Source organism: Melitaea cinxia, chromosome 12 (assembly GCF_905220565.1).
Source record: "Melitaea cinxia chromosome 12, ilMelCinx1.1, whole genome shotgun sequence".
Classification (NCBI taxonomy): domain Eukaryota; kingdom Metazoa; phylum Arthropoda; class Insecta; order Lepidoptera; family Nymphalidae; genus Melitaea; species Melitaea cinxia.
The window spans coordinates 9,143,900-9,171,146 of NC_059405.1; the positions used below are offsets into that span (position 1 = coordinate 9,143,900).

At 33.3% G+C, this 27,247-nt stretch overlaps 2 protein-coding genes across 2 annotated transcripts in view; one reads left to right on the plus strand and one right to left on the minus strand.

Annotated features, from left to right (window-relative positions):
- Positions 1-27,247, plus strand: part of LOC123658578 (DNA mismatch repair protein Msh2) — a 36,931-nt gene that overhangs the window by 3,454 nt on the left and 6,230 nt on the right. The window contains exons 2-10 of the mRNA XM_045593953.1: positions 4,244-4,293; positions 13,759-13,953; positions 14,781-14,972; positions 17,368-17,520; positions 19,946-20,181; positions 23,035-23,193; positions 23,454-23,661; positions 24,775-24,934; positions 26,552-26,726. Of these exons, the coding sequence (XP_045449909.1) occupies positions 4,244-4,293; positions 13,759-13,953; positions 14,781-14,972; positions 17,368-17,520; positions 19,946-20,181; positions 23,035-23,193; positions 23,454-23,661; positions 24,775-24,934; positions 26,552-26,726 (1,528 nt within the window). The remainder of the gene's footprint in view (positions 1-4,243; positions 4,294-13,758; positions 13,954-14,780; positions 14,973-17,367; positions 17,521-19,945; positions 20,182-23,034; positions 23,194-23,453; positions 23,662-24,774; positions 24,935-26,551; positions 26,727-27,247) is intronic.
- On the minus strand, positions 4,189-9,736 carry LOC123658577 (uncharacterized protein DDB_G0283357-like). Its single transcript, XM_045593952.1, has 3 exons — positions 9,656-9,736; positions 6,108-9,188; positions 4,189-5,788 (listed from the first exon to the last, which is right to left on the minus strand). Exons 2-3 carry the CDS (start codon positions 9,166-9,168, stop codon positions 4,431-4,433), a joined length of 4,419 nt encoding a protein of 1,472 aa, XP_045449908.1. The 5' UTR covers positions 9,169-9,188; positions 9,656-9,736; the 3' UTR covers positions 4,189-4,430.

Below are 27,247 nucleotides of genomic sequence, written 5' to 3' on the forward strand. Positions count from 1 at the left end.
TAAAACAACACAAACATTTAATGTTAGACTAAGACAACCACTGTTAGTAACTAAACTATTATAAACTAATTACACTAGGACAGACACATGGTTTATTTACAACTTAATTTTATTTATTTCAAAATATTTACACAAAAATGTACAGTAGGGACTAAACACTAACATCAACAAACATTGAACATTTATAGGGCGGGGAATATCATAGGGAAGGATGTCATATATAGGACGGAGGAGTTTGGGACAGGAAAAAAGGATGTGGGAAACCGTGCCCTCGTCAAGGCCACATTCACACAATGAGTGGTCACGAACTCTGATTTTGGCAAGATGAACAGGTGTACACGCATGACCAAGACGCAAGCGACATATGCTGGATGTGACCCAGCGACTAGCATGTCTATGAAGAAAAAACCAAGGGCGTCTTGGGATGTCTGGTTGTATATTTAAGTAAAATTTACCCTTTACCAATTTTGATGAACTCCAAGATAAATTCCAGGACTTGTCCATATGGATTTTGGCTAGGGAACGGAGGTCTTGGCAGGAGTTTTTGTAATGGTCAAGGATACCAGTTTGGATTGCAGCTTTAGCACATGAATCCGCTGTCTCGTTGCCTGCAATGCCAGAATGGCCTGGAATCCAGACAAGTAGAATATGCAGACCCTTTTGACTGCAAGAGAGCAAAGCCTCTCTAATCTTAAAAACAATAGAAACTTTTAATTTGCTACGAAAGGGATTTTCCTTAATGGCTAAGAGACAACTTAGTGAGTCAGTAAAGATTACGGTCGGTCCTAAGTCATGGGAGAGGGCAAAGAGGATGGCTTCCAGTATAGCAACAGCTTCACCGGTAAACACAGATGTTTCAGGGGGACATTTAAATTGGAGGATGATTTTGAATTTAGGGATCCAGCAGGCAGCACCAACACAGCTGGACGGGGAAAGTTTTGATGCATCGGTATATATGTGATGATGATTTAACCAATTTTGATGAAGAATTTCTTGAAATTTAAACTTTATATCAGGATCTCCTTTCTTTAGACCCAAATCTGTGACGATAGGAACATTGTAGGTAAGGGCTTTGAAGGAAGTAGAGAATAAGGATAGGTTGTATCAATATACAAGAGGTTGAGAAAGGATTTGGGAGGTTTGAAAATTTGGTGTAGCTGATTAAAATGTAGGAACGTGGCCGGTTTGGGTTGCAGAGTTGGGAGAGCTTGTTAAGTTTAGGCCAAAGAGGATGGGAAGACAGCTGTAATGATTTTATGACAAAACGATCGCTTAGAAATTGTCTTCTGATTTGCAAAGGAGGGTCAACACACTCAACCTGTAGGGCATTAGTGGGCGACGATTTCATGGCACCTAGAATAATCCGTAGGCTTTTGTATTGGATTTTATCTAACTTTTGTGATAGCAACTTACTAATAGGGTCTAAAACAAACAGACAATAATCCATATGGCTACGTACAAGGGCATGATAAATTAATTTTAAGCAGTAGGGATGTGCACCCCACCATACACCTGATATATTCGGAACTTATAATTTCTATGCCCCGAAATGACGTACCGAGGGAGTGTTACCAGTAATTTTTATTTCCATTACCCCAAAATGCGGGTAAGTAAATTGTAGGCAATCATAGAAAAATAATTAAGTAGAAAGTGGACATCATTATTGTGTTTTTTTTTTTATCGTGTGATTTTATGTTACATAAATTGAAAATAAAAAAATCAAAATATATTTATGAATTATTAACTCGTTTGTGTTATGTTTTAACTTTTTACAATTTTTGAGTACACTAGGTACCCATATTTTACTATCAAATTTCATGGTTTTAGGTTTCCAACGAATATTTTAATAAGAGGTGAATGGGTAGCGGCTGTAAGACTGAGAAAATGACCACGATTATGCTGGCCATGCGCATAAAGTCAATTTAATACGATTAGTGATTGAAAAATATTTGAACATAAGACTACATCATATTAGTAAAATACAAACAATGACGATGACTCTGAGTTCTAAGCGACAAAAATTTAAAAAACTTATACAACATAAAGGATTCTAGGTTTAAGAAAAATAGTTAAAAAAAAAACCAACTGCAAACTGAAAAGAGATAAACAGAGGGGATAGGAAGTGTCCATTCATACGATTATCTTACGAATATATTTTTTTATTATTCTACCGATTTTTTGTTTTATTTTTAGTAAATTTATTTAAAACTATAAACAGGTTTTTATTTTCACATACCCATTTTACCTATATTAAATTAATTGTTTAATAAAAATTTTAGGGACTTTTTTTAAAAGGTGTCAACACTTCACTCACTCACACATCTTTAAAAAAGTGGCTTCAGTTTTCTGTTCTAGGTGCGTTATCTACCTTTTTTACTTGATCTATGTTCTTAATATGCAACTGAACAAGCAATCTTGGAACCAAGCATTCCTACCTATCCGTTATGGTGGTTTAGGGATTCGCAAAATTTCCAGTGTCGCTTTACCAGCCTTCCTATCTTCTGTCCATCAGTTCAGTTCAGCAACTCTCATAAGTAAAATTTTAAGGGCATCCCCTTCAAACTGAGATTCACACTTCAACTTGAGATTGCTGGTTTGGAAGAAGCTAGAAACGCTTTCTTAATTGCATACCCAGGTCAAAATTTTCCAGTTTCTCCAAATTCACAGAGGAGCTGGGACGACATAAACTGCAAATTGACTACGACAATCTTTTAAGCTGTAGTACAGGATCGGCGCGTGCTAGGGTTTTGGCCATGGGTACGCATGTAGCCGGCTACTGGCTTCACGCGTACCCTTCGCCAAATACAGGAACATTTCTTGAGCCTGACACGCTCTGAATCGCAACCTGTCTACGGCTTGGGGTTCCGGTCTGCACTCCTCATAAATGCCCCTGAGGCAGTAATGTTGACAAGCTGTGATGTCCTATCACGGTCTATCATGCCTAAAAAGTGCATGCCGCTTCTCGAGACATGCCGCACTTAACGATATCATGCACCGGTCCCTTGCCACCGTCAACGTGCCAAGTCTACTTGAGCCGACTGGTATTGCAAGAGACGATGGCAAGAGACCAGATGCAACCTGTTCAGACACGCTGGCCCCCATCTACATGGAACGAACAACAGAGCTGGTGCGGCTTGTGAAGCGGCTGAAAAAACAAAAGCAGACAAATACAGGGGTCTAGGCTCCGAATATGATTTTGTCCCATTCGGTGTCGAGACCCTTGGCCCGTGGGGTCCTAGCGCTATAAGACTTTAAGAAAATAGCAAAAAGGTTATTCGACGTCACAGGAGACCAATACAGATAGGAGAGAAAATACTTTTTGGAACGAAGTTCCTTACGGCAGGCTTGACATTTGGCTGGGCGACCGAACTGAAAAAAATGTGATACTAAAAGCGTAAGAAAAATATATAACGGAAGTGACGTAATAACAGTCACACGACTGTATAATATGTCGTTTGTAAAACTAAAATATTACTAGTAAACTTTTTTTTAAATTGTTTGTAATTTTATACTGTCGACAAAAATAAATAGACACATGTTTATTTATTTCACTTAACAGTTTGAATTATTATTATTATTATTATTTTGTTTGATTATTTTTTTACGGTATTTTGTTATTTTCTAAAATACTAAATTTCCTAAATACTTTTATGTACCTAATTAAAAACCAATCAACAAAATTAAAAAAAAATCAAGAACTAGAAAATATATATAAAATTCAACATTATTTTTTTCAAATTGTGTTGCTTCTATACTATCCGAAGGAACTTCGTTCCTACCTGCTGTCCCATGACACCACATAATTTCCTTATTTTTGTGCATACATTTTTAAACTTACTAGTTTCATTAAAATACTTCCAGATGTCAGCACTTTTGAAGTTATATATTTTAAACCATACAACAAAATCTAACATATTGTATACAACATACACAAGAATATAACAGGTGAAATAACAAAAACCATATCATATGTATGAATGAATGCATTATTTGAAGTATTTCTTTATACTTCAAAATTACATATAACACATTTTATATAAAGAATATCCATATTATTATCAAGTAAAGTAAATAACTAAATTATTTTTTGCTTTAATATTTACTTTGAATATTGAATCAAAAACAATAACATTTTTAATTAGCACATAAAAGTAGCAGAGGTACACAACACAAAAACAAAAAAAGACAAAAAGTTTGATAATGTTTAATAAGAAATAGTAATACATGCATTCTTATTTTTCAGATTCCGTGCAGCAGCAAGCATTCATTAAATACTTTCATTCTTTACCTGATGTGAGTAAAAGAATAGAACATAATAAACAATACATAATATTAAGAAGAAATTATTATTTATGTATTAATAATTCAACTTTAATTATACTTATATATTAAAATTTTTACATATTTAATCTATTGTACTAATTAAAATCTTAATTTTTAAACCATGAAACTACTTTATCCTTGGCATTGACTGTCTTGCTCCAGACAGATTTCCAAAATCCAGGTTTTTCGGTTGGTTCTATGGGTTGTTCTACCATTTCTTCCCTTTTAGGAACTGATTGTAAATTATTACCATTATTAGCTTTTTCTTCATTTAAAGAATGCTCGTTGTAATAGTCAATAAAATCATGTTTTTGTATTTTTTCTTGTCCATTTTCCAAATGCCTATAAAAATCGTTATGTTGTTGTTGCATATTTATACTAAAGGGTTCTTGTTTCTGTTCACCAAAATCTTTTACATTCTGCATGTGACTAAATTGTTGTTCTAAGTCAAACCATTTTTGGTTTAAGTTTTGTAGCTCGAGGTTATTAGGTATTTGATTGTCTGATTTTTGTAAATCCTCATAAGTAGGTTCTCTTTCAATAGTTAATGGTTTATTATAGCTGGGTACTCTGTATTGCTTTGGGCTTGTTTGGTCATTAAAATTGTTATGACTATTGTAATTATCTTTTGGTTTTCTAATTGGTGTGTTGATTGATTCAAATTGTTGCTCTAAACCTATTACACTTGCATCTGTTTCTTCTTGATTTAATTTTTTATTGCTTCGATTTTCATTAACATGGGTTAAACTTAGTGATTCAATTTCGTCTTGTGTTTTGTATAGGTTATTTGGATTTAAATTATCATGTGCATCATCAGCTTTCATATAATTATTTTGATCATTTGCTTCAGTTATCTGGGTTATTTCATCTGCACCGATATCACCACGGCCAATTTCTGTAGGAGACTTATTTTCAACAGTTGTTAATGTGGTTTTCGGCTTCTCAGTGGTTTTTATTTTTTCTGTTCTTGGTGTTATATTTGTAGGATCAATTACTTCAATGCCTAAATTTTTTTTGGATTCAGTGGATGGAACTATTGTTTTTTCCGTTGATGTCTCTTTACTTTGAAAACTATGGTGTTGATAAAAATTATGTGAATTGTGGTAATAATTAGTATGTGCACTATGTTGTTCTTCCCATTCTTGATATGTTACATATTTTTTGTGGTTAATATCGGTCTCTTTCTCAGACTCGCTTATTACTTTGTCAATGATGTCCCACAAATTTTTTTCTGCATTACTGGTAGGTTTTCCCTCATTAGTTCTTTGATTTTGATTATAATGTTGAAATATGTGATCCTGAGTGTCTGTATTTTCTTTATGTGAACTATAAAATTGTTGATTTAAGTTCCTATTGTAACTTTCCATATTGTGTTCGGACTCAAAGTTGTCGATTTTATTCCAGACATTATATCCTACTTGCTGGGATAGATTTTGTTGGTCTAGTTTGTTTTCATCGTTGTTCTCTGGTTATAGAGATTTAACAATAATCGGTAAATTTATATGTATTATATTGTAAAAGTGTTAGTTTTAATACAAATTAAATACCATCTTTGAGATGTTTTGTTAAGAAAATGAAATGATTGTAATGTTACATGTTATATAATGTAAAACTATAAGAACTAGATAAAAAAGTCACTTTACCTAAAAATATTTTAAGTAATATTAAAACAATAGATTTTGTTTTCCAATACCAATTTAAATATGTGTCTTTTTTAATGTAGAATATTGATTATTATTATTAAAATCCAAGTGTACTGATACTTGTATGAAATTAAGACTTACGTGATCGTTGGTTTTCAATTTTGTTCCAAGTATTAAAAGTTTGCTGATCTTTACTATCTAATTGTTCATTTTTCTGTTGTCTCTCCTGGCCAATATTTTCTATATCATCCAGTTGACTTTGACTTTGTTGATCTACGTCTGTTATGACATTCTGAGGATGTTGATTTAAACTATCCAAATTTTTCCATGTGTTTTGAGTTTCTTGTCCTAAATTTTCAATGTTACTCTGAGGTTTTTGATTCAAACTTTCTAAATTTTTCCATATATTCTGTGTTTGTTGACCTAAATCTTGTGAATTATGTGATTGACTTTGACTTTGTTGCCATATATCTTCAATGTTACTCAGAGGTTGTTGATTCAAAGTTTCCAAATTGTTCCATGTATTTTGTGTCTCTTGACCTAAGTATTCAATGTCACTCTGAGGCTTTTGATTCAGACTTTCTAAGTTCTTCCATGTGCTCTGTGTTTGTTGGCCTAAATCTTCTAAATTATCTAATTGAGTTTGACTTTGCTCACCAACTTTTTCAATATCACTCTGAGGATGTTGATTAAAATTATCCAAATTTTTCCATATGTTTTGTGTCTGTTGACCTAAATTTTCTAAGTTATCTAGTTGGTTTTGACTTTGCTGACCTACTTCTTCAACGCCATTTTGAGAATGTTGATTCAAAGTTTCCAAATTGTTCCATGTGTTTTGAGTTTCTTGTCCTAAATTTTCAATGTCACTCTGAGGTTTTTGATTCAAAGTTTCCAAATTGTTCAATGTGTTTTGCGTTTCATGTCCTAAATTTTCAATGTCGCTTTGAGGTTTTTGATTCAAAGTTTCCAAATTGTTCCATGTGTTTTGAGCTTCTTGTCCTAAACTTTCAATTTCGCTCTGAGGTTTTTGATTCAAAGTTTCCAAATTGTTCAATGTGTTTTGCGTTTCATGTCCTGAATTTTCAATGTCGCTTTGAGGTTTTTGATTCAAAGTTTCCAAATTGTTCCATGTGTTTTGAGTTTCTTGCCCTAAACTTTCAATTTCGCTCTGAGGTTTTTGATTCAATGTTTCCAAATTGTTCCACATGTTTGGAATTTCTTGACCTACATTTTCTATGTTGCTCTGAGGTTTTTGATTCAAAGTTTCCAAATTGTTCCATGTGTTTTGTGTTTGTTGGCCCAAATCTTCTAAATTATCCAGTTGACTTTGACTCTGTTGGCCTATATCTTCAATGTTACTCTGAGGTTGTTGATTTAATGTTTCCAAATTGTTCCACGTGTTCTGTGTTTCTTGACCTAAATTTTGTAAATGATCTAGTTGGCTTTGGCTTTGTGGACTTAAATCTTCAACGGCGCTCTCAGAATGTTGATTTAAACTATCTAAATTGTCCCATTTATTTTGTGTTTGCTGACCTAAATCCATGTTGCTCCATTGATTTTGAGTTTCTTGACCCAAATTTTCTAAATTATCCCACTTATTTTGTATCTCTTGTCCTAAATAGTCAAAAGTTTGATGTTCACTTTGTTGTTGACCTAAATCACTTAACCAATCATGTAGATATTGTGAATTCGAATTTTCTTGATTCATTTGTGGATGATACTGTTCAACATGATAAGATCGTTTCTTTCGTAAATGACATTGTAAATCACAAGCTTGACCATACTGATTGCCATAGTACAAATTCTGATCCGCTGGTGGAACTATTAGTCTTTGGGACGTAAGCGCATTTAAATCACCTCCAACTGGCTTAATGACGTAGGGATCTCCGTGTCTTTCCCAAGCCTTGTGATATGAATACGAAGATTGATAACTTTTCGGTCTGGTATTAATATCTTCCACAAGACTATTCAAATTCGTTGATAAACCAGAGTTTTGAGAGTCGAATATGTGTGCATTTGATGCTACGTTACTTCCAGAATTATGTAGTTGAGATTGATATTGTAAACGACTAGCGGCTGCTGATTTAGTATGAGCACCATATGCACTGTTATAACCGGCATTTACTTTACTTGCGTAAGCACTATTTATGTTACTTGCTTGAGTATTTGTAGCATCTACTTGACTTTTGAATTGTTTTCCGATGGATTGAGATAACTGCGAATCTTCATAAAGTTCACTATTTTGGGGAAAGGGATTTTCTGTAGGAATTACTGTAAATGGTTGAGTATCGTGTTTTTCCCATTCCTTATGATAGCTGTAAGAAGATTCGTAATGTTTCGCATTGGTAGTAGGTTTTATTACATTGACTCGCTGTCCACCGTTGCTCAATAACTCAGCTTCCGTATTAACTGTATTTTGATTATTTACTAATGCACTTTGTGAGGCATCGTAAGTTTGTGCCGACACTGGTATTGCTATTCTAGTTCCAGGTCTTAAATAAATTCTAACTGGAGTGGTTATTATTTTGCTTTTAGATCCTTCATCATTATTGCCCACACTATATAATTTTGCGTCACTTTGGTCATACACACTATGTGCTTGGCTTCCACCATTCGTATAATATCTATAATTGCTAGCACCCTGATTGCCATATTCATAATTACTACCACCACTGTATTGGCCGCCAGCTTGCTGATTAGAGATCTGGCCATACTGTGATGCAAGTCCTAAAGCCCTTAATTGATTGGTAGTATATCTCGCATTATTAGCCGCCGAGTATGAGTTACCGCTATATCCAGTATTTTGGGATAAAAAAGAAGACTGTGATTGCGAGTCACCATACGAAACGCCCTCTTCGAAGCTTCTACCTTTAAGGTTACTGAGATCATAGTTTCCGGATCCGTATATGCCTCTAGAATTTCCAGAAGTAAATACGCTTCCAGTTCTTGTATTTGCCCCCTCACCTAATTCTACATCCACTTGTCCTACAACATTATTCATTTGATGCTGAGCTAATGAGTCCATATTGTGAGCTCTTTCATAATTTCCTCCCATGTTTCCTCTCTGAGCACCGTAGTAGCCTGATTTTGATCCCTCATCCGATGAACTTCTTGAATACTGGAAGTCCTCTTTTTCTTTGTACATTTCAGGTTTTGCGTAGGCTGAAGCCCATAATGAAAATATCAGAATGAGCAGCCTCATTTTAGAAAGCTTAAATTTACCTGTAAAATAAAATAAAAATAAACTTAGTTAATAAACGTATTTGTAGACTATCCGCCAACCCGCAGTAGAGCAGCGTGGTGGATTAAGCTGCGACCCTTCTCCTACATGGAGAAAGAGGCCTATCTATACTTAGCATTGGGATGTTGAATCAATCGATCGATTTGATAAACTATTCACTTCATTAAATATATTATAATAATTCCTTATGAGAACTTAAACAGAAAAATCAATAAACTAATCACTACAATTAAAAAATAATTATTCATTAATAATAATTGAAAAAATAATATAACCTAACATAAACTTTTGATAATTCATAATAGAATAGGGTTCTGAATTTTCAACTTATTTTAAAAATTTAGTGACAACAACAACATATATAAAACTATTTTATACAGTAGTAATCTGTAAATACTTCATTAAAATAATTTATTTAAACAACAAATAAAAATAATAAATTACTTACGTGTATCCTAATAATTGAGTGATTTAAACCTCACTGTTGTAAAAACGTTCGCACACTGACATTGCACGGGAAGAAACAACCAATTTATTCAGTATTAATTTAATATCTACCGCAAGATAACCCTATGGCCGGCTATTATCGATCTTTATTCTAAGAAGTGCGAACATGCAAAATACGTCGATTTAAATTATCATTTTACAAATTGTAACGTTCAACTAATTGTATTATGACAGCATATTTATTTACATTTCAAAGTTCGCGGTTTATTAGTGCATCATTTTAAAGCTAAAATCAATATTTCATAAGAAATTTTGAAGAAATTTTATTGGTCATAGCAAAAAATATAATAAAGTACTTAATATCTAATATTAGTAATTACTATACCTTAACGGAACATAGCAAAATGAGGCCACCTATAAATTTACAAGAACTCAAGTTTAAAAATTTGTCACATATTCGGCGATGAATAAACCATCAGTATTTCCTATAATAGTATATTATTAAGGCATGTAATGATACTTAGAAATAAAATAGATGTTGATTTTTTGTCCTTCAGAAACATTTAGATATAGAAAAAAAGTGACTATTCAAAATTGCTATTACGTAGTTAATAACAATGACTATTGGGCAAATGATTATTGAAAAGTTTTCGGTATTGATGACATAATTTATTTGTCGATATGATTCAGGATATGATTCCATAGTTCAGTTAAATGACAACATTGACAACTTAACGAACGTACGCGGTGGATGACTAACTTTATAATGTCTGAGAGCTTTTAAAGCTATCGTAAGCTAACGCGTTGCTAAATATCGTCAATTACACGTTGTAAAATCTAGTATTTGAATATAATTTTTCTCGTAAAGATGAATTATATTCAAATACTAGATTTTACTTGCGACTTACGATAAGTACACGAGTAATTTACTCATTTTAATAGAGTAATAACTCCTCTTTTAGATCTTGTATCGACATAAAACCTACACCCAGATTTAATTTAGTTGTCTTTAGGATCACAACTGTGATAACCACATCCAATCCCAAGCACTAGTTACGGTATGCTCGAAACAAACATACAGATATATTGACTGAAGAAATTACTAAAAATAATTGTTTTCGCATCTAGTGATCTTATAAAATCCAAGAATTATTTATGATTTTTTTCTTCTAAATACCTATGTGTTATGAATAGGCATCAAGCGTCTAATGTTTTATTATATATATGTATATGTATATATTTATGCACGTCGTAGGTACATATTATATGTATGCTTTATGAATACCAGTGTCATTTATTGTTATAATTTATTTCCAATGATAATCCTGTAGGGTCTGTGACATTGATCTCGATCGAAAGTAGGTCGTATACCCAAGGATACATTAAGGAAAATATTAAAAAAAATATTATAAGTATATATTTAACGTACTACTATTTAATTATACATTACAAACAAGTGTATATTAATAAAATCGTGAAATCTTATCTTGAATTGTTGCGTTACTAGAAATAATTAAACAAAGCTTTTGATGACAAGCTAATTATAAAATAAATCGTATGTGTATTATGATAACATTATTTTTTTTTTCTTGATTAGTGTTCCGTGAATCTTGTTAGTATGAAAACAAATAAATAAAATTGATCTCTCTTTTTGTAAGAAGAAAATAACGACTCGAAGCTAACACAAACGGGGATTATTACATAAATGGCTTTTAAAGTTATGTTTGTTCATTTTGAATATAAAGTAGCTGAAACGATTTTGTACAAAATCATTTTAGTATGTACACGAATTATATGAAATATATGATATCTTATATTATTTTTTTTATATTCTCCGTAAAAACACTAAGTCGATGGTAGCGTCGTAATTTATTTTTAAATATTTAATTAATATTAATTTTAAGGCGAGTTGATTTTAGCTAAAAACCAAAGTATCTAAATATGCATTTAAAAACATAAAATCTGAAACAGATGCCGTAAAACTATAACGAAATATTATTGTTATTGTAGAAAAAATGACATAATATTAATCATTATTATTGTATAAAGAAATAATATATCACGCGTTTATGTTATCTAGTCGTAACCGAGGACTTCGAGAATCATCCGTAGAATTAATGCGACTCGATTAAAATAACGCTTGTTATTTCCTTAAAACCTGATATCCTGGTTCCTGTTATTTAAACTCGAAATAGATAAGCTGATGTCAAAATATTTTTGAAATAGAAGACTAAACAAAACTATCAACTTCCTATTAATATAGGCAAAGACTTAATAAAATTAATGAAATCCCTTAAAAAACAAATTGCCTTATGATTTATTATCAATGGTTTCATTATATTTCTACAGTTTTAAGTATATTGTAAAATGATACTTTTCACAGTTTGATAATAGAGTATTTTAGATTATGTGAAAATAGAAAAAATATAAATTTTTATTTGGGAAACAAACAGTACAATATAACACAAAGTAAAGAAGAACAACAACATGATAGTGCATAAACTAGTCACTAACAACTAACTCATATAATAACCAGAGCACAAATATTAAAACCAAAAAAGTTTATAATTAGAAATAAAATATCTTAAACAAGAAACACAATACAAATACAAAATTAAAGTTAAATTAAGATCAAATTTAAATTTAAATCAAAATAAATTAAATTCAAATTAAAACACAAAATTGAGTAACTTAACAATTAAACATTATAATTAATAAAATGAAAATTAAATAAATAATAAAAAGCTAATAAAACAATATAATTACATTCATTGGTTCGGTATTTTGAAGTCGGTATACAAGACGTTCTGGCCACCACCATCCATAGCTTTCAGTACACGATGAATCAGCTCACACACATTAAATTCAACGAATCTTCTGTCGACAAAATCATGTTGTTCATCAATCAGAATACCACTTATACATACAATGGATATTATGGATACAAATTATCGTAGATAATTTTTTCGAACATTTTAGCTATGGTACATAATTTAGATATCGGCCTATATTTCTGAACGTTATGTTTATCGCCTATTATCGCCTATTATCGCCTGATTTGAATACTGGTACCACGAACGAGCAATGGGCACAGAACCAGACCTTAATGAGTTATTAAAGAGAAGAAAAATAGGGTGGGCTAATAAGTTATAACAATTCTTTAAAAATATAGTTGGTTTATAATCGGAACCATATCCCTTATTGACATTCAGTGATTTCAAATATTTTTTAACAGTACACACTGACAAGTCTATTTGGCCGATATCTAAACCACCACAGCTATGAGTTTGTTTCTTAAATGTTACATTTGCGGATCCATCGCTATATATCGCTGATTTAAAACCTCCTCCTCGTCACTAGCTATTTTATCCAACTAAAATAGACTGTCAGGAATGCCAGAAGATGATCTTTTACTCTTAAAAGACCAAAAAAGTTTACTGTTGTTACGTATCCTTACCCCCGCCCTGTGAATATAATCATCATAGCACTGTATTTATAATTTCTGAGTCGAGTTAGTGCGCTGCGCAGTGTAATATTCACCAAATTACCCTAATATAATCTTTATAATGACAATTATCACATACATTTATTTATGTTTACCAACACTCAAAACTTTATATAAGATCCTTGGAATTAAACTCTTACAAAGAGCTTGTTTGCTTATTTGCAATTTTTTACAATTTTCTTTATAATATACGCGTTATGTTTTGATGTCTGTCGGATTAAATGATATGGGGTTACTATATTTCTCAATGTTGACCCCAACCCACAGTGTTCTTCGAGTCTTCTTTATCCTACATAGCGTAGGCGACATAGGCCGTACCTAACTGGCAAAATTTAAAGCCAAAGCAGCTAAAATCTTGTTTAAAATTTTGAGCAGCCGACTTGGGAATTACGTTAATCTTACATAAATTTACAGACAAACAACGCTGCTCTCATGCTTTGAGCTCCTAGCGAGGTTCGTTGGTTGGATCGGTAACGCGCTTGAAATACACCTGATATTTCAAAGACTACAGTAACCCCTTACCATCAGGCGGACCGTACGTTTGTTCCCCACTGTAGTGGTATAAAATGTAATAGTATATTAATATTGTATATTTTCAGAAACCACCAACAACTGTTAGAATATTCGATCGCAATGATTACTACAGCGTTCACGGCATCGATGCAACAACGGCGGCTCGTGAAGTGTTCTCGTCGATTTCTAACATTAAGAAGATGGGCATCGAACCAAATCGACTTGATTATTTAGTTCTTTCTAAAGGAAACTTCGAAATACTTATAAGGAAGTTATTACTGGTAAGTTTTTTAAAAACATTTTAATACATCTAAAAAATTAATATAATATTCTAGTAATCATCATAATAAAATATTCCGAATTCGTAAAGAATCGCTTCGTTATCTAATTCTAGAAAAATAAACATTTCGCAATAAATAAATTATTTTAACATCCATTTTTTGTGCTGTGTGGCTACGGCACTAAAGAATTTAGCCACCCCCTCTCTTCCCGTGGGTGTCGTAAGAGGCGACTAAGGGATAACAAGGTTCCACAACCACCTTGGAACTTAAGAAGCCGACCGATGGCGGGATAACCATCCAACTGCTGGCTTTGAAATACACAGGCCGAAGACGGGCAGCAGCGTCTTTGGTGCGACAAAGCCAGTACTGCGGTCACCAACCCACCTGCCCAGCGTGGTGACTATGGACAAAACACATGAGTTCACGTTATTTTTGGCGTAAACTTGTGGAGGCCTATGTCCAGCAGTGGACTGTATAGGCTGTAATGATTGATTGATTGATTGATCCATTTTTATGTGATTTTAGTATCTTAGGAATAGACATAACCAAACGTAAATACCCGAAATGTATACTAACATTAAGAACCCTCTTACCGAATTCCCTTGATTTCTTATGTATATGTTCGACTAAAGATCCCTTGGTCTACTATTTGTACGAATAAAGATTCCTGCTTTCATTCTCAAAAGTAGATATTAGTCCAAGCCTATATGTTTGAAACTTATAATAACATAAACCTTTTCAATTTAACCTCTAATAATCACTTTGAAAGTAATAAGGCTCTTGCTTTGTCTCTAATCAAACCCTAAATTTATCTAACTTTTTTACAGGTTCGTCGATATAGAGTAGAAATATACGTTCCAGAAGGTTCTGTAAAAGCCTGCGATTGGTCGGTCAAATACAAAGGCTCACCGGGATATTTGTCTCAACTGGAAGAGGTTTTAGGAGAAGGTCTAGGTTCCTCCAACGAACGAGCTCCTTGTTTGATGGCGGTTAATATAAAGAGTGATCCTGTAACTAGGGTACGTGTTATCTATATGTCTTTATGATTGCATCGCTGAAATGTATGTTCACGAATAGCATCCGAGTTACTGCACCCAAAGTGGATACGTTTTTGTTTTGGTTAGGACGAGGTTTATTTAAACGAAAATTAAAAAAAAAAAAAACGATGTATTCAGCAAATAAAATATATTATGGCAGTACAAAGTTGACCTAGTATATTATTATAATAAAAACAATTGTCAAGTAACCATCAAAACCTTGTTTTCAACCGACTTTAATAAAAGGAGGTTTTTCAATCTGATGTTTTTTTTTTATGTTTACCACATAACTTTTTACTGGGTGAACCGATTTTAATGATTCTTTTTTATCGAAAGCTGGTTGTCATGTGGTTCCATTTAAATGTAATCGATATTCTGACGAGTACTTTTTAAGCTATCTCTAAAAATGCGTATTTACTAGACTAATATTTCGTCTATCCACGTTGTATCCTAGATCAAATTAAAACAACTTTATTCAAATAGGCTTCAAAAGCACTTTCGAATCGTCATTTTACAAATTAATTTTTCGATGGAATTGAAGTCGGCTTTTTTTCGTTTGCTAGCAAACACAATTATGTAATAGGTAATTTTTATATTCGGTCGTAAAGAGTCAATATTAAGTATTCTTTTTACATTGTTCATTTGTTCGAGTCACTTTCACATCATTGTAAGATTTTTTATGCGTATACTTTGAAATCAAACTATTCCTTTTATATAAATATATAACATAATATTGTTGTGTCGGTTCTCGGATATAAGGTCATTAACGTTGAGTCAAGCTGCTATCTATACTAATAATAAAGTAGATAAATAATAGGGGTCAAATATCTACACAGATTGTATCTAAGAATTATTTTATTGTCGATTTTTCTTACTTCGAATCAGAAGTTCTCAATTCCGCTTATGTTTTTTTTTTTTGTCTACGAATTTGATTATATTTCTTTAATAATATAACAGTAATAAGCTTCGTTGTGTTATATGTTATCCAGTCATATTATACTTAATATACACTCGCAGTCGACTGTTTCTTAGGCAATTGAAAGCATCTGCTTTTAGTAAAAGAAAAGCCTATTGATTTATATATGTAATTTCTTTAATAATTTGAAACCCGATAATAGAAAATTATCCCAATTAAGATACGTCGTGCCAAAATTTTAAAAAATGAAGAGAAATATAATATTGTGGAATCTTAATGTTAGCAAGAGCAGACACTAGCTCCAACCAATCATCTGAACTTGACCGCGATTGGTCGTATCTTGTGTTCTTACATGACCTCACCAAAAATTTTGTTTTAATACACAAATATTATTCTCTCTATCTGAGTAATAAATTATTAAATAGAAACCGAATCAAAATAAAAAAAACCAAGACCAAATTCAGCGAATACGTAAAATTAAGCAAAACACCAGTGCATAATTTATTTCACATTTAAGTAGAGTTTAACAGCTAGTAACTAATCAAAATTACCAACATAAAAGTTGTATGTATATAATTATTATTTAAGAATTATTATTAGAAACAAAATTGGCTTAGACATTAGAGATTTTTCTTTACTATTCGAATGAAACATAACTACGATTTATCCGATGATCTGACCGTCATAGGACTGTCAAGCGAATGAATTGCTTAATTGTTATTTTGTCATTTGAATTGTTCATTTTTCGCTTGGCTACTGAAAGCAATATATTAGCTAAGCAAATAAAATAAAATAAAAATAAAAAAGCCTTTTATTTCTTGCGAATTTAAGACACAAGTACTAAAAATACATCTAACACAATTTAACTGTATATATTTAACAGATAATTGTGTTTGCTGGCAAACGAAAAAAAACCAACTTCAATTAGATCGACAAGTAATACAACGCAGGTAGACGAAAAATTAGTCAAGTAAATACGCATCATCAAAGATTACTCCAAAAGTTGTAATCAGATCTCGATGAAATTTAAATGTGACCACGTGATAAAATCGGTAAACCCAGTAAAAGCTAAGCGGATTTTCGAGGGTCCCTCTAACCTTTTCTCTGGGATCCTATCATCAGATCCTGGTTTCCTTATCATGGTACCACACTTTGGATATCTCCTTTCCAAAAAAAAAGAAATATCAAAATCGGTCCATAAAGACGAAGTTATCCCCGAACATACATTAAAAAACATTAATATATACGGTTGAACTGAGTAATCTCCTCCTTTTTTGAAGTCGGTTAAAAATACCTTTCTTTTCTAAGAACTTAAGTATTTTTGTTAATTGACTTGGTTTCACAAAAAAATTTAAACTCTTTCCTATTTTAGTATTTCCTATTATGTAGCAGATAGATACATAAAAATACCGATTTTCAGTGTCTGTCATATTCATCAGAAAATAATACATTATATTCCAGAGTCGTCTATTGGGTGTGGCGTGTATCACATCAGGGGAGTATTTGTTGTCTGTATCAGAGTTTACTGATGACGATCTTCTAACTGAATTAGAGACTATCACCGTTCAAATGGCTCCATCTGAATGTTTAATTGCACTTGCTGAAAATGATGACGTAAGTATATGATTAATTTACTAAAGCTCGGTTCTTATATTCAAAAAATTATTCGAATTGGTCCCGAACCGGCTAGATTCAAACACGATATTTAACAATTCCGTCATTCCGTCCGTTCATTTAGAGTTTGACGTTGACATTGAGTTTGACGACGCGTTGGCGCAGCGGTCACAGTACTGACTGTTGCGCTGGCGGTCGCGGGTTCGATCTCCGCTCACGACAGATATTTGTATTGGCCATATAGATGTTTGTCGTGCTCTGGGCGTTTGTGCATGTGTATTGTGTGTGTTTCCGGACCCCCGACACAGCAGAAAATCCTACTGGGGGCCGTTGAGTGTGAAGCGTTGATTTATTTAGAGTAGAAATTTCCAAATAATTTTGGGCAAAAACCCCTTTTCCAAAATGAACTTATATCTTAACTATGCCATAGTCAAATTACTTCAAGAGTTCTATTTATATTTTTTTCCTATTTATACAAAATACTTAGCTATTTGCAAGCTAAAAAAATTTGCGAATCCCCTGAAGAAAACGATTACGTCTCCTTGGGATCGATATTGAGCTACAATTGATTCGGTTTTCTCCAGAGATGTTGTAGTTTATGTATCAGCGGTCCATTTAGGATTGATGAGAACATTTTTTTATGTTAGCTAATTTAAATGGACTGCAGTCCTTGTGGGTCTCCCTACCGTGCCTCGGAGAGCACGTTAAGCCGCCGGTCTCGGTTGTTATCATGTACTCGTACACCTAATAATAGCGTTCGTTACTCATAGTAGGAAATATATCCGCTAACCCGAACTGAAGCAGCGTGGTTGATTAAGCTCTGATCTCCTACAAGGGGGAAAGAGGCCTACAGCCTAACAGTAGCAATATAGGCTGAAGCGTAATATGAATGATAAATTATTTTTTAAATTTAATTACAAAAAATTAGTTATTAAAATATATTTTACGAAGTATACTTGGAAAGGTACTCATCTAAACATTTTTTTTTAATCCACCTAAATTATCAACAGGTACAATTCTAGTTAAGTAGTAGCAAAACTTCCATTTACTCATTATGCTCACGGGTTCGATTTCCGCTTGGAGCTCTGTAAAAAAAATCTAATCTAGGTTTTTCTCCTTGGGACTCTTCACCGTACTTATTTTTTAATCGTCACTTTTGATAGAAATTTATTGAAGTAGAGTACAGCAGGATATATCCCGCTCAAAATTTGGAGCAGCCCTTCTGGGGAAGTACCTCAACCTTACAGCAGACACAGTTGAATAATGCTGATCTCAAGTAGTGTTATGTTCCTGTGGTGGGTAAGGTGGCCAGGGCTCTTGGGTAGAATCGGGGGTAGGATTGTAAAAAAAAAGAAATTATTAACCATCTCGCTGTGGATAATTAAGCTTGGCTAATTAAGTTTTTAATATTTCTGCGTATACGAGAAAAAGGCATTATGTCCAGCAGTAAAAAATTTTTTTTGTCAACGCAATGGCCCAATGGTCACAGCTGCCTGATACGTAAGCGGTCACGAGTTCGATCCCCGCTCATCATAAATATTTGTATATACCATAAAAATGTCTAGTATTTTCTTTGTGGTAAGACCCTTGACATTAGTGTAAAACGGTTACTTATTATTAGCTGTCCTTGGAAAAACTTGATTTCATCCACACTTCGTGTTTTTGAGGCCATTTCCAATGTAGGCAATTTAAGTAGTTACACTATTTACAATAAAAACGTATTTAGAATTATGCTTTAAATGTTAAAAATACTTTGGCAAATTATATGAAAACTGGAATTTACAATATGACTTCCTTTTTACATTATTATCACAGTTAGAAGTGATTTAATGAGTTTTGAGTGATGCAAACTTTTTTCCCGGGGTCAATGGTTACGAAGAACAACAGAAAAATACCGAATATATGACATTTTTATAGCTCAGGAAATTTCCATATAAAACAGATACGTATTATTTTACTACAATTATTAATTTATGTATAATAATTGAGTTAATAAATAAATGTAATAATTCAATCGATAAATTTTGGAAAGTTCAAACGAATGAGCCATTCTTTGTTATCTTTACAGGTGTAAATTTAAAGTAAATAATTTCGTAACATATACCTATGTAACAATTATAGGCAGTAGTATTATTAACAGACTACAAAAAAAGGCGAAGTATCTCAATTCGATGTATTTTTCATGTATGTGATCCCTAAACTTTTTACAGGATGTTCCGATTTCCAAGATTCTTGTTTAATCGAAAGCTAGTACTTGTCGTGTGGTTCCATTTAAATTTGATCGGTATTGGTTATTACCCTGGTTATTTCTCTGTAATGCGTATTTACTTGACAATTTTTCGTCTTTCTACTAGTCGATATAATTAACGTCGATTTGTTTTTCTTTTGCAAGTACAAGTGTAATACTAGTATTTTCTACTTTTAGTATAAAGCTCTGAAAAAAGTAATGGAAAGAGCGAACGTGACCTTGACAAAAGTGAAAAAAGGAGAGTTTTCAACTGAAGGCCTTAATCAAGATTTAAACAGATTACTAAAATTCAAGGAGGGACAACAACAGGACGCCAACGCTTTTCCAGAATTAAGAAAACAAGTTGCGATGACAAGCTTGGCAGCTACTATCAGATACACATCTCTATTAAATGATAACACTAATTTTGGAAGGTAATTATTGTTTTTAATTTCACTTTATTATTTCATTTATTTATTTATATGTATTTATTTATAAATAATTTATTAATTATGAGTAAATGAATTAAATTAAATTTATCAAAAATCTATAAGCTATATTGATCAGCTGTTACTTACCTTAGAAATAGACGACCATGCGTCATAGATATTTATTTATTATTAGATTTTTTTGTATCCAATTTCTTTAAAAAGTTATATTGTTGTAACTGTAAAATATAAAAAAAAATTAAAGTCATTGCGTTATAAAAAGTAACTAAGTCTTAATACATACACAAATAGACGCAGTAATTGATAGGGAGTGACTTAGCTTGATCACGGACGAGGGGTCCAAAACGATAAAATTCCGCATTGTTTAAACTAACTCTCACTAAGAATAGCATTCATCATCATCATCATCATCACAGCCTATACAGTCCACTGCTGGACATAGGCCTCCACAAGTTTACGCCAAAAATAACGTGAACTCGTGTGTTTTGCCCATAGTCACCACGCTGGGCAGGCGGGTTGGTGACCGCAGTACTGGCTTTGTCGCACCGAAGACGCTGCTGCCCGTCTTCGGCCTGTGTATTTCAAAGCCAGCAGTTGGATGGTTATCCCGCCATCGGTCGGCTTCATAAGTTCCAAGGTGGTTGTGGAACCTTGTTATCCCTTAGTCGCCTCTTACGACACCCACGGGAAGAGAGGGGGAATAGCATTCACTGATTACAAATTACCTTTCCCGTCTAAATATAGTTCTGTGTATTCTAAACTATAATCTATCTCTGCATACAAATTACATCAACATCTCTTTAGCTGTTCTGTTTTTTCATAATAGTAGTTTCATTCAAAAATATGTATTTATAAGTATGGTTCTTAAAAAAATACATATGTCAAAAGATTGTGTAGCACCTACAATTCGAGGCCGACCTACATTTTATAAATAAAGTACAATCGTCTTCGTACTTTCTATAATAAAGTAATATATTATTACTAGCTGCTGCCCGCGACGTCGTCTGCGTGAACGCTATACAGCACCAAAAATACCTACGATTATACTTTTTAAAATAACATTCATTTACCAGTTTCTTCTTTACATTTCATATCTACAGAAAAGTCTCATAGATGGCGCTGCTTTAAAATTGTCTTGTCTACTTTCATTTAATTATGTTTATCGGCTTAGTTACTTATATTGCGTGATTTTATAGTGTGAAGCTAGCTTATATAGCATGGTTATTAACATACCTAATAACAACAACATTCAAATATGCGACGTTAGATTACACGTTGTTACAGAATGCGTTGGGGAAATAAAGGTTCACTGCTCGTTCCCGGTAGGTGATAGCACGATAATATGTAGCCTATATGTTGACCCGACTTCTTAATAATATTCGTGCCTAATTTGAAGTAAATCCATGCGGTACTTTTTGAGTTTATCCCGGACATACATACAGACAAACAGACAAAAATTCTAAAAACTATATTTTTTGCTTCTGTATCGATCGTAGATCACACCCCAAATAAACTTTTAAAAAATATCCAATGTACAGTTTTGACATGCCTACCGTTTTATTATATGTATAGATGTATCGTAATTCATACGGAATATTTCTCATTTAAAATACGGTATGCTTGTATGGGGACATTCGGGAAATTCCATACTACCTACAAGCGATAGATATATCAGATCTTAGACTTTATATTTTAAAGTACATCAGAAAATAACTTTATCCACTTTTTTTCTATTAATGAATCCCCAGTTTAAAGAGTTCGCATAAATCAAAATGTTCTTTCGCTTTATAAAACTAGCTGCTATCCGCTACATCGCTTACAAAACAACTTCGTTACTATTTTACTACAATTGCTTATTAAGTAATAATTCCACTTCTAGACGTTGTATTAAGATGAAATTTGCGGCAGATTGTAATATCGTTCAGCAAATTTTTAATGATGCGGAAACAAACATAACAACAGACAGACAAAATTCTAAATGTAATTGTTTTGACTTCCATGGCTCCATTTTATCATAATATACTTTTATTCTCATATTAACAACGGATTGACGTAGTGATCACAACAACGGGCATTTGTTTTTGCGATGGCAAGTTTACAACTTACTCTTGCTTAATACGATCGCCGGTTCCATCATGGCTCTTTTTAACCGAGTTTCAAAAAAGGATTAGGTTCTCAATTCGACTGTATTTTTTTTTATGTATTTACATCAGAACTTTTGACTGGTTGGAGCGATTTCGACAAATTTTCTTTTAATCGAAAGGTGGTGTGTGCTAATTGGTCCCATTTAAATTTATTTGAGATCTAACAACTACTTTTCGAGTTATATCTAATAATGCGTTTTTACTTGACGCTTTTTGTATTATACCACATAACTTTCTACTGGACGTACCGATTTTGATAATTCTTTTTGTGTTGGAAAGGGGATATCCTTAGTTTAGTACCATGATAAGGAAACCAGGATCTGATGATGGGATCTCAGAGAAATCGAGGGAAACTCTCAAAAATCCGCAATAACTTTTTACTGGGTGTACCGATTTTTATAATTTTTGATTTAATCGAAAGCTGATGTTTATCATATGGTCACATATAAATTTTATCGAGATCTGATAACTACTTTTTGAGTAATCTTTGATAACGCGTAGTTGCTTGACTATTTTTTCGTCGATCTACGTTGTATTACTTGTCGATGTAATTGAAGTCGGTTTTTTTTTCGTTTGCGAGCAAACACAATTATTATATATGCCATACAGGTCTGTGATGATCTAATTGTTTGTATTTTTATTAAGTGTACCTTTATATAGAACTGCATAATATTTTGTTATATTATACTTACAGATTTCGCATAACAACAATACAACCAGATTGCTTTTTACATCTGGATTCTGCTGCACTGACAGCTCTCAATGTTTTACCAGAATTGGGTGACACGAGTAACGCGCCCTCTAGAAGTTTATACGGTCTTCTGGATCGATGCAGGACGCAACATGGTAAACGGTCAGTTTTATTGATTACTTGATACTTTTTTAAAATTTATGACTTATTCATCTAACATAAGACTTAGCCTATACAAAAATAGGCGATTATCCCAGTACTGGGGACGTGTTTTTATAAATTTTATTTGTAGTAATTGTTGGTACTGTATATCTATGACAAATATAAAAATAAATATTTAACATATGAGTACTGGTAAATGGTCCTCCGTTCCTAAAGAAACTATTTAATGCCTGAATATATTGTTATACCATCTTTTTCAGACTTTTAGCGCAATGGCTAAGACAGCCCCTCCGCGATATAAACTTAATAAACGAAAGACTAGATATCGTAGAACTACTAATGGAAAACTCTCAGCTCCGCTTGCAATTACACGAGGATCACTTAAGAAGGATACCGGACTTGCAACTATTGGCGAGACGACTTACAAGGAAAAAGGCCAATTTGCAAGATTGCTATCGAATTTATCAGGTAATTTTTATATGTCGGATCCATAGCGTTATTATCACTGTCGTTAAATATCATGCAAGTAAATAATATGACTATATAATCTTTTTTTTTTTCTAATAATTTTTCTCAAATTTCTTATTAATCTTAGGACGTAAACTTTTCGAATTGTCGAACATATTTATGATTGCGAAATATGTATTTATATTATTTGTAACAGCAGAATAAAATTTTCAATGCTGTATGAAGAAGTTATAAAGTTTTGAAACTGTTTTAAGTCAAATCAAAAGTTTATTTGAGTAGGCATCAAAAACTCTTTCAAAATTATATAATCATTAAGAAAATAATTATGATTAATATAAAGCTACCATCGATTCGAAATTTAGATTTTACAGAGAAGAATCGAGAAGAAACTCTGCAACACCTCATTAAAAAAAAAACTGTCAATTATTAATAGCTTCTGACATGTCTAGCATAAAATATAATCCCACTAACCCCATATATACATCATTGATATAATCTCGAAGCTCTTCAATAGATTTGTGAATAATTTTATTTACAATACCACTAATTGTTACAACGTGATTTAGAGCAGTGGTCATGGAACCCAAATAATGTGTTAGCGGTCGCTGGTTTGTTCACCGCGAATGACAAGTTTTTGTATAGTTTACTTGTACCTACTATAAAATTTCCACAATAAATGCAGAAAAATAACATCCAAATCTTGTGCGGTAAACTATAGCTAAGTTAACTATTAATGAGTTTGTCAGTTTGCAGTTGATTAAAATTTCAATCATCATCATCAAATCAAATATATATATATATATATATATATATATATATATATATATATATATATATATATATATAACATACACACACGGTCATCTGTTCCTGCGCATGTGTTCCATCATAGGTAATAGCCGTCTGATATAGTTAGTTTTTTTTTTTTTCGATAACTACATAGAAACAATACCTACTTATATATAAATAAATACATATATATCACACCCAGACTCGCGGCGTGACCGAACTCACAATCCCCAAAGCAGAAAGCAGGGTCACTGGAAACTGTGCCGATGGGCTAGTCTAAAATGTTCATGATAAAAGAATAACATGTATAATCTTCGATTCCAGGCTATCAACAGACTACCATCGTTATTGCAATGTCTAGGAGACGCCGATAACGCAACCTTGCATTCCTCTCTAGCGGAACCGATATCTGAACTAAACAACGACCTAGATAAGTATCAACAGATGATCGAGGCTACTGTGGATATGGACGCTATTGACAGAGGTTATATATTTATCTTACTATATCACATGTCATTGCTGCGCCTAGCTGGACTAGTCCTCTGTCTCCATCTCTCACTGCCGAGCATCGTAAAAGCCATGCTCGACAGCGAGAGATCGTGGCAGGCGGTGGTCTCCTTCTGCGAAGAGGTAATGACGCAGGAGGAGGCCAGGGATTCTCCCTCCCCGCTGACCCACTCCGGCGAGACGTACGGGGGCAAGGAGGAGACGATTAACCCACCTCCTCTGCCCCTCGTAATAGTGGGGTCGCCGGCCGGTAGTCGGGGGACTTCGGCCGGCCGGGCGACATGACGCCACATGTCTGAGGTGGCCTTGTTGTGAGCGAGGCCACTCCACCATTGTGACATAACCCTCTGACGCCCCCGCGCCGGAGGGTATCCATAATGGATTTTCCCCACGTAAAAAAAGGTCTCTGTGTCCATCTGGGGCGAGATGGCGAATGCTAGCGCGACCCCGTCTCGCCCACCCAGGCGAACGACTGCTCACACGTGGTAGTTTTTTAGTCAGTAGGAGTCTGACATAATTAATAAAAAAAAGGGTTTTGTCTCCATGTAGAAGAAGGATTGGGGCTTAATCCACCCCAATGCTCCACTCTATATATTCCCTATATTGAGTAACGATCGCTATTAGACAGATCGCAGGTATTTATGATGACAAACGGAATTGACTGCTTACTACTATCTGATATGATTTATATGATATTTTATTTAATACTAACTGATATTCGTCACTTCATCTGCGTTTTTGTGTGAATTTTTTTTATATTTTTCGTACAGAATATTACCTTATGTAATACTGTTTTTCGTATTTTATTGACTACACTTTGCTTATAATATATTTTTATGATTAAATAAACGAACTTTACTATTATAGGGCTTTAAGTGTTGTAGGTAGGATCAGTCGGAAAAATTAGAGAAACATAGGCTATATGTTGTTGCATAAATTTGAATCTAATACTATTAAACAAGCAATTCTTATATATATATATATATATATATATAAGAAATCTGAATCTCGGTAACGGCTCCAAGGATTTTTATGAAATTTAGTATGCATGGGATTTCGGGGGAGATGAATCAATATAGATAGGATTCATTTTTAGAAAATGTCGTTCCATCCTTATCACTTTTTTGTAATGTTTTTTTGTGGTGTACAATAAAGAGTATTTATTATTATTACTACTATCCCTGTTTTTAGGCAATGTAGAAATGGCTAAAATATCGTTAGAATACGAAGGTCAATTTCGCAATTGTCAATAAAGTTGTAGCTCAGGTGGGAAATCGTCCGGTCGGGATCGACTAAGAAGACCACAGTTCAAATCTCCATGTCTCAGATCGATTATTTCTTTTTACTTTTTTTTCTAATTGCACTCATGATTTTTTATTTAAATAACCAGTTCATAGTTTTTACAATTATGTCGGTAAAATCGGAAAATATTATTCATTTCAAAAAAACACGATTTACTAAAAATCCTAATAAATACCGAGCTAAGCTCGGTCACCCAAGTGCTGTATGCTTATGAAAATATTATCCCTCTGTTCTTAAAGAATATAATTTCAGGAGTAACCAGCTAGTTGTATCATATGAAATAATTTTTCAGGTGATTTCCTAGTAAAACCATCATTTGACGAACAGCTACAAAATTTAGCGGAACAATTGGAAAAATTACAGTCTTCTGCTGAGAAGGAATTAAACAAAGCCGCTCGAGATTTAGGCCTGGATGCTGGGAAGAGTATTAAACTTGAGAGCAATGCACAGAATGGATTTAATTTTAGGTAACTTTTTAACGAGTCAGCCTATAAATATAAAAGTGGTGGTGAGGCACTGCAGGAATTTCTGGCTCAAAATATGGAGCAGCCCGACTGGGGGAGTACCTCGACCTTACAGAAGACCACTAAATAATACTGTTTTCAAGCAGTATTGTGTTCCTGTTGGTGAGTAAGGTTACCCGAGATCCTGATTGGGTATTGGGTCGGAAACGCGTTTGCGATTCTTCTGGTGTTGCAGGTGTCTATAAGCTACAGTAGTCGCTTACTATCAGGTGAGCCTTACGCTTCTTAGCAGACCTATATAAATAAATAAATAAGTGGTAGACAAAGATCTATACTCTATATAGGATAAGCGTTACAACCACGCTGCTCTACTTCGAGTTGTTAGATAGTAACCTTGCTAAACTAACAACCTTTTTTTAATATGATTAAATTAGCAAACAAGGGTGCAGTCCACGTGATGGTAAGCGATTACCATAGCCTATAGACGCTTGCAACACCAGAAGCAACACAAACGTGTCGACCCT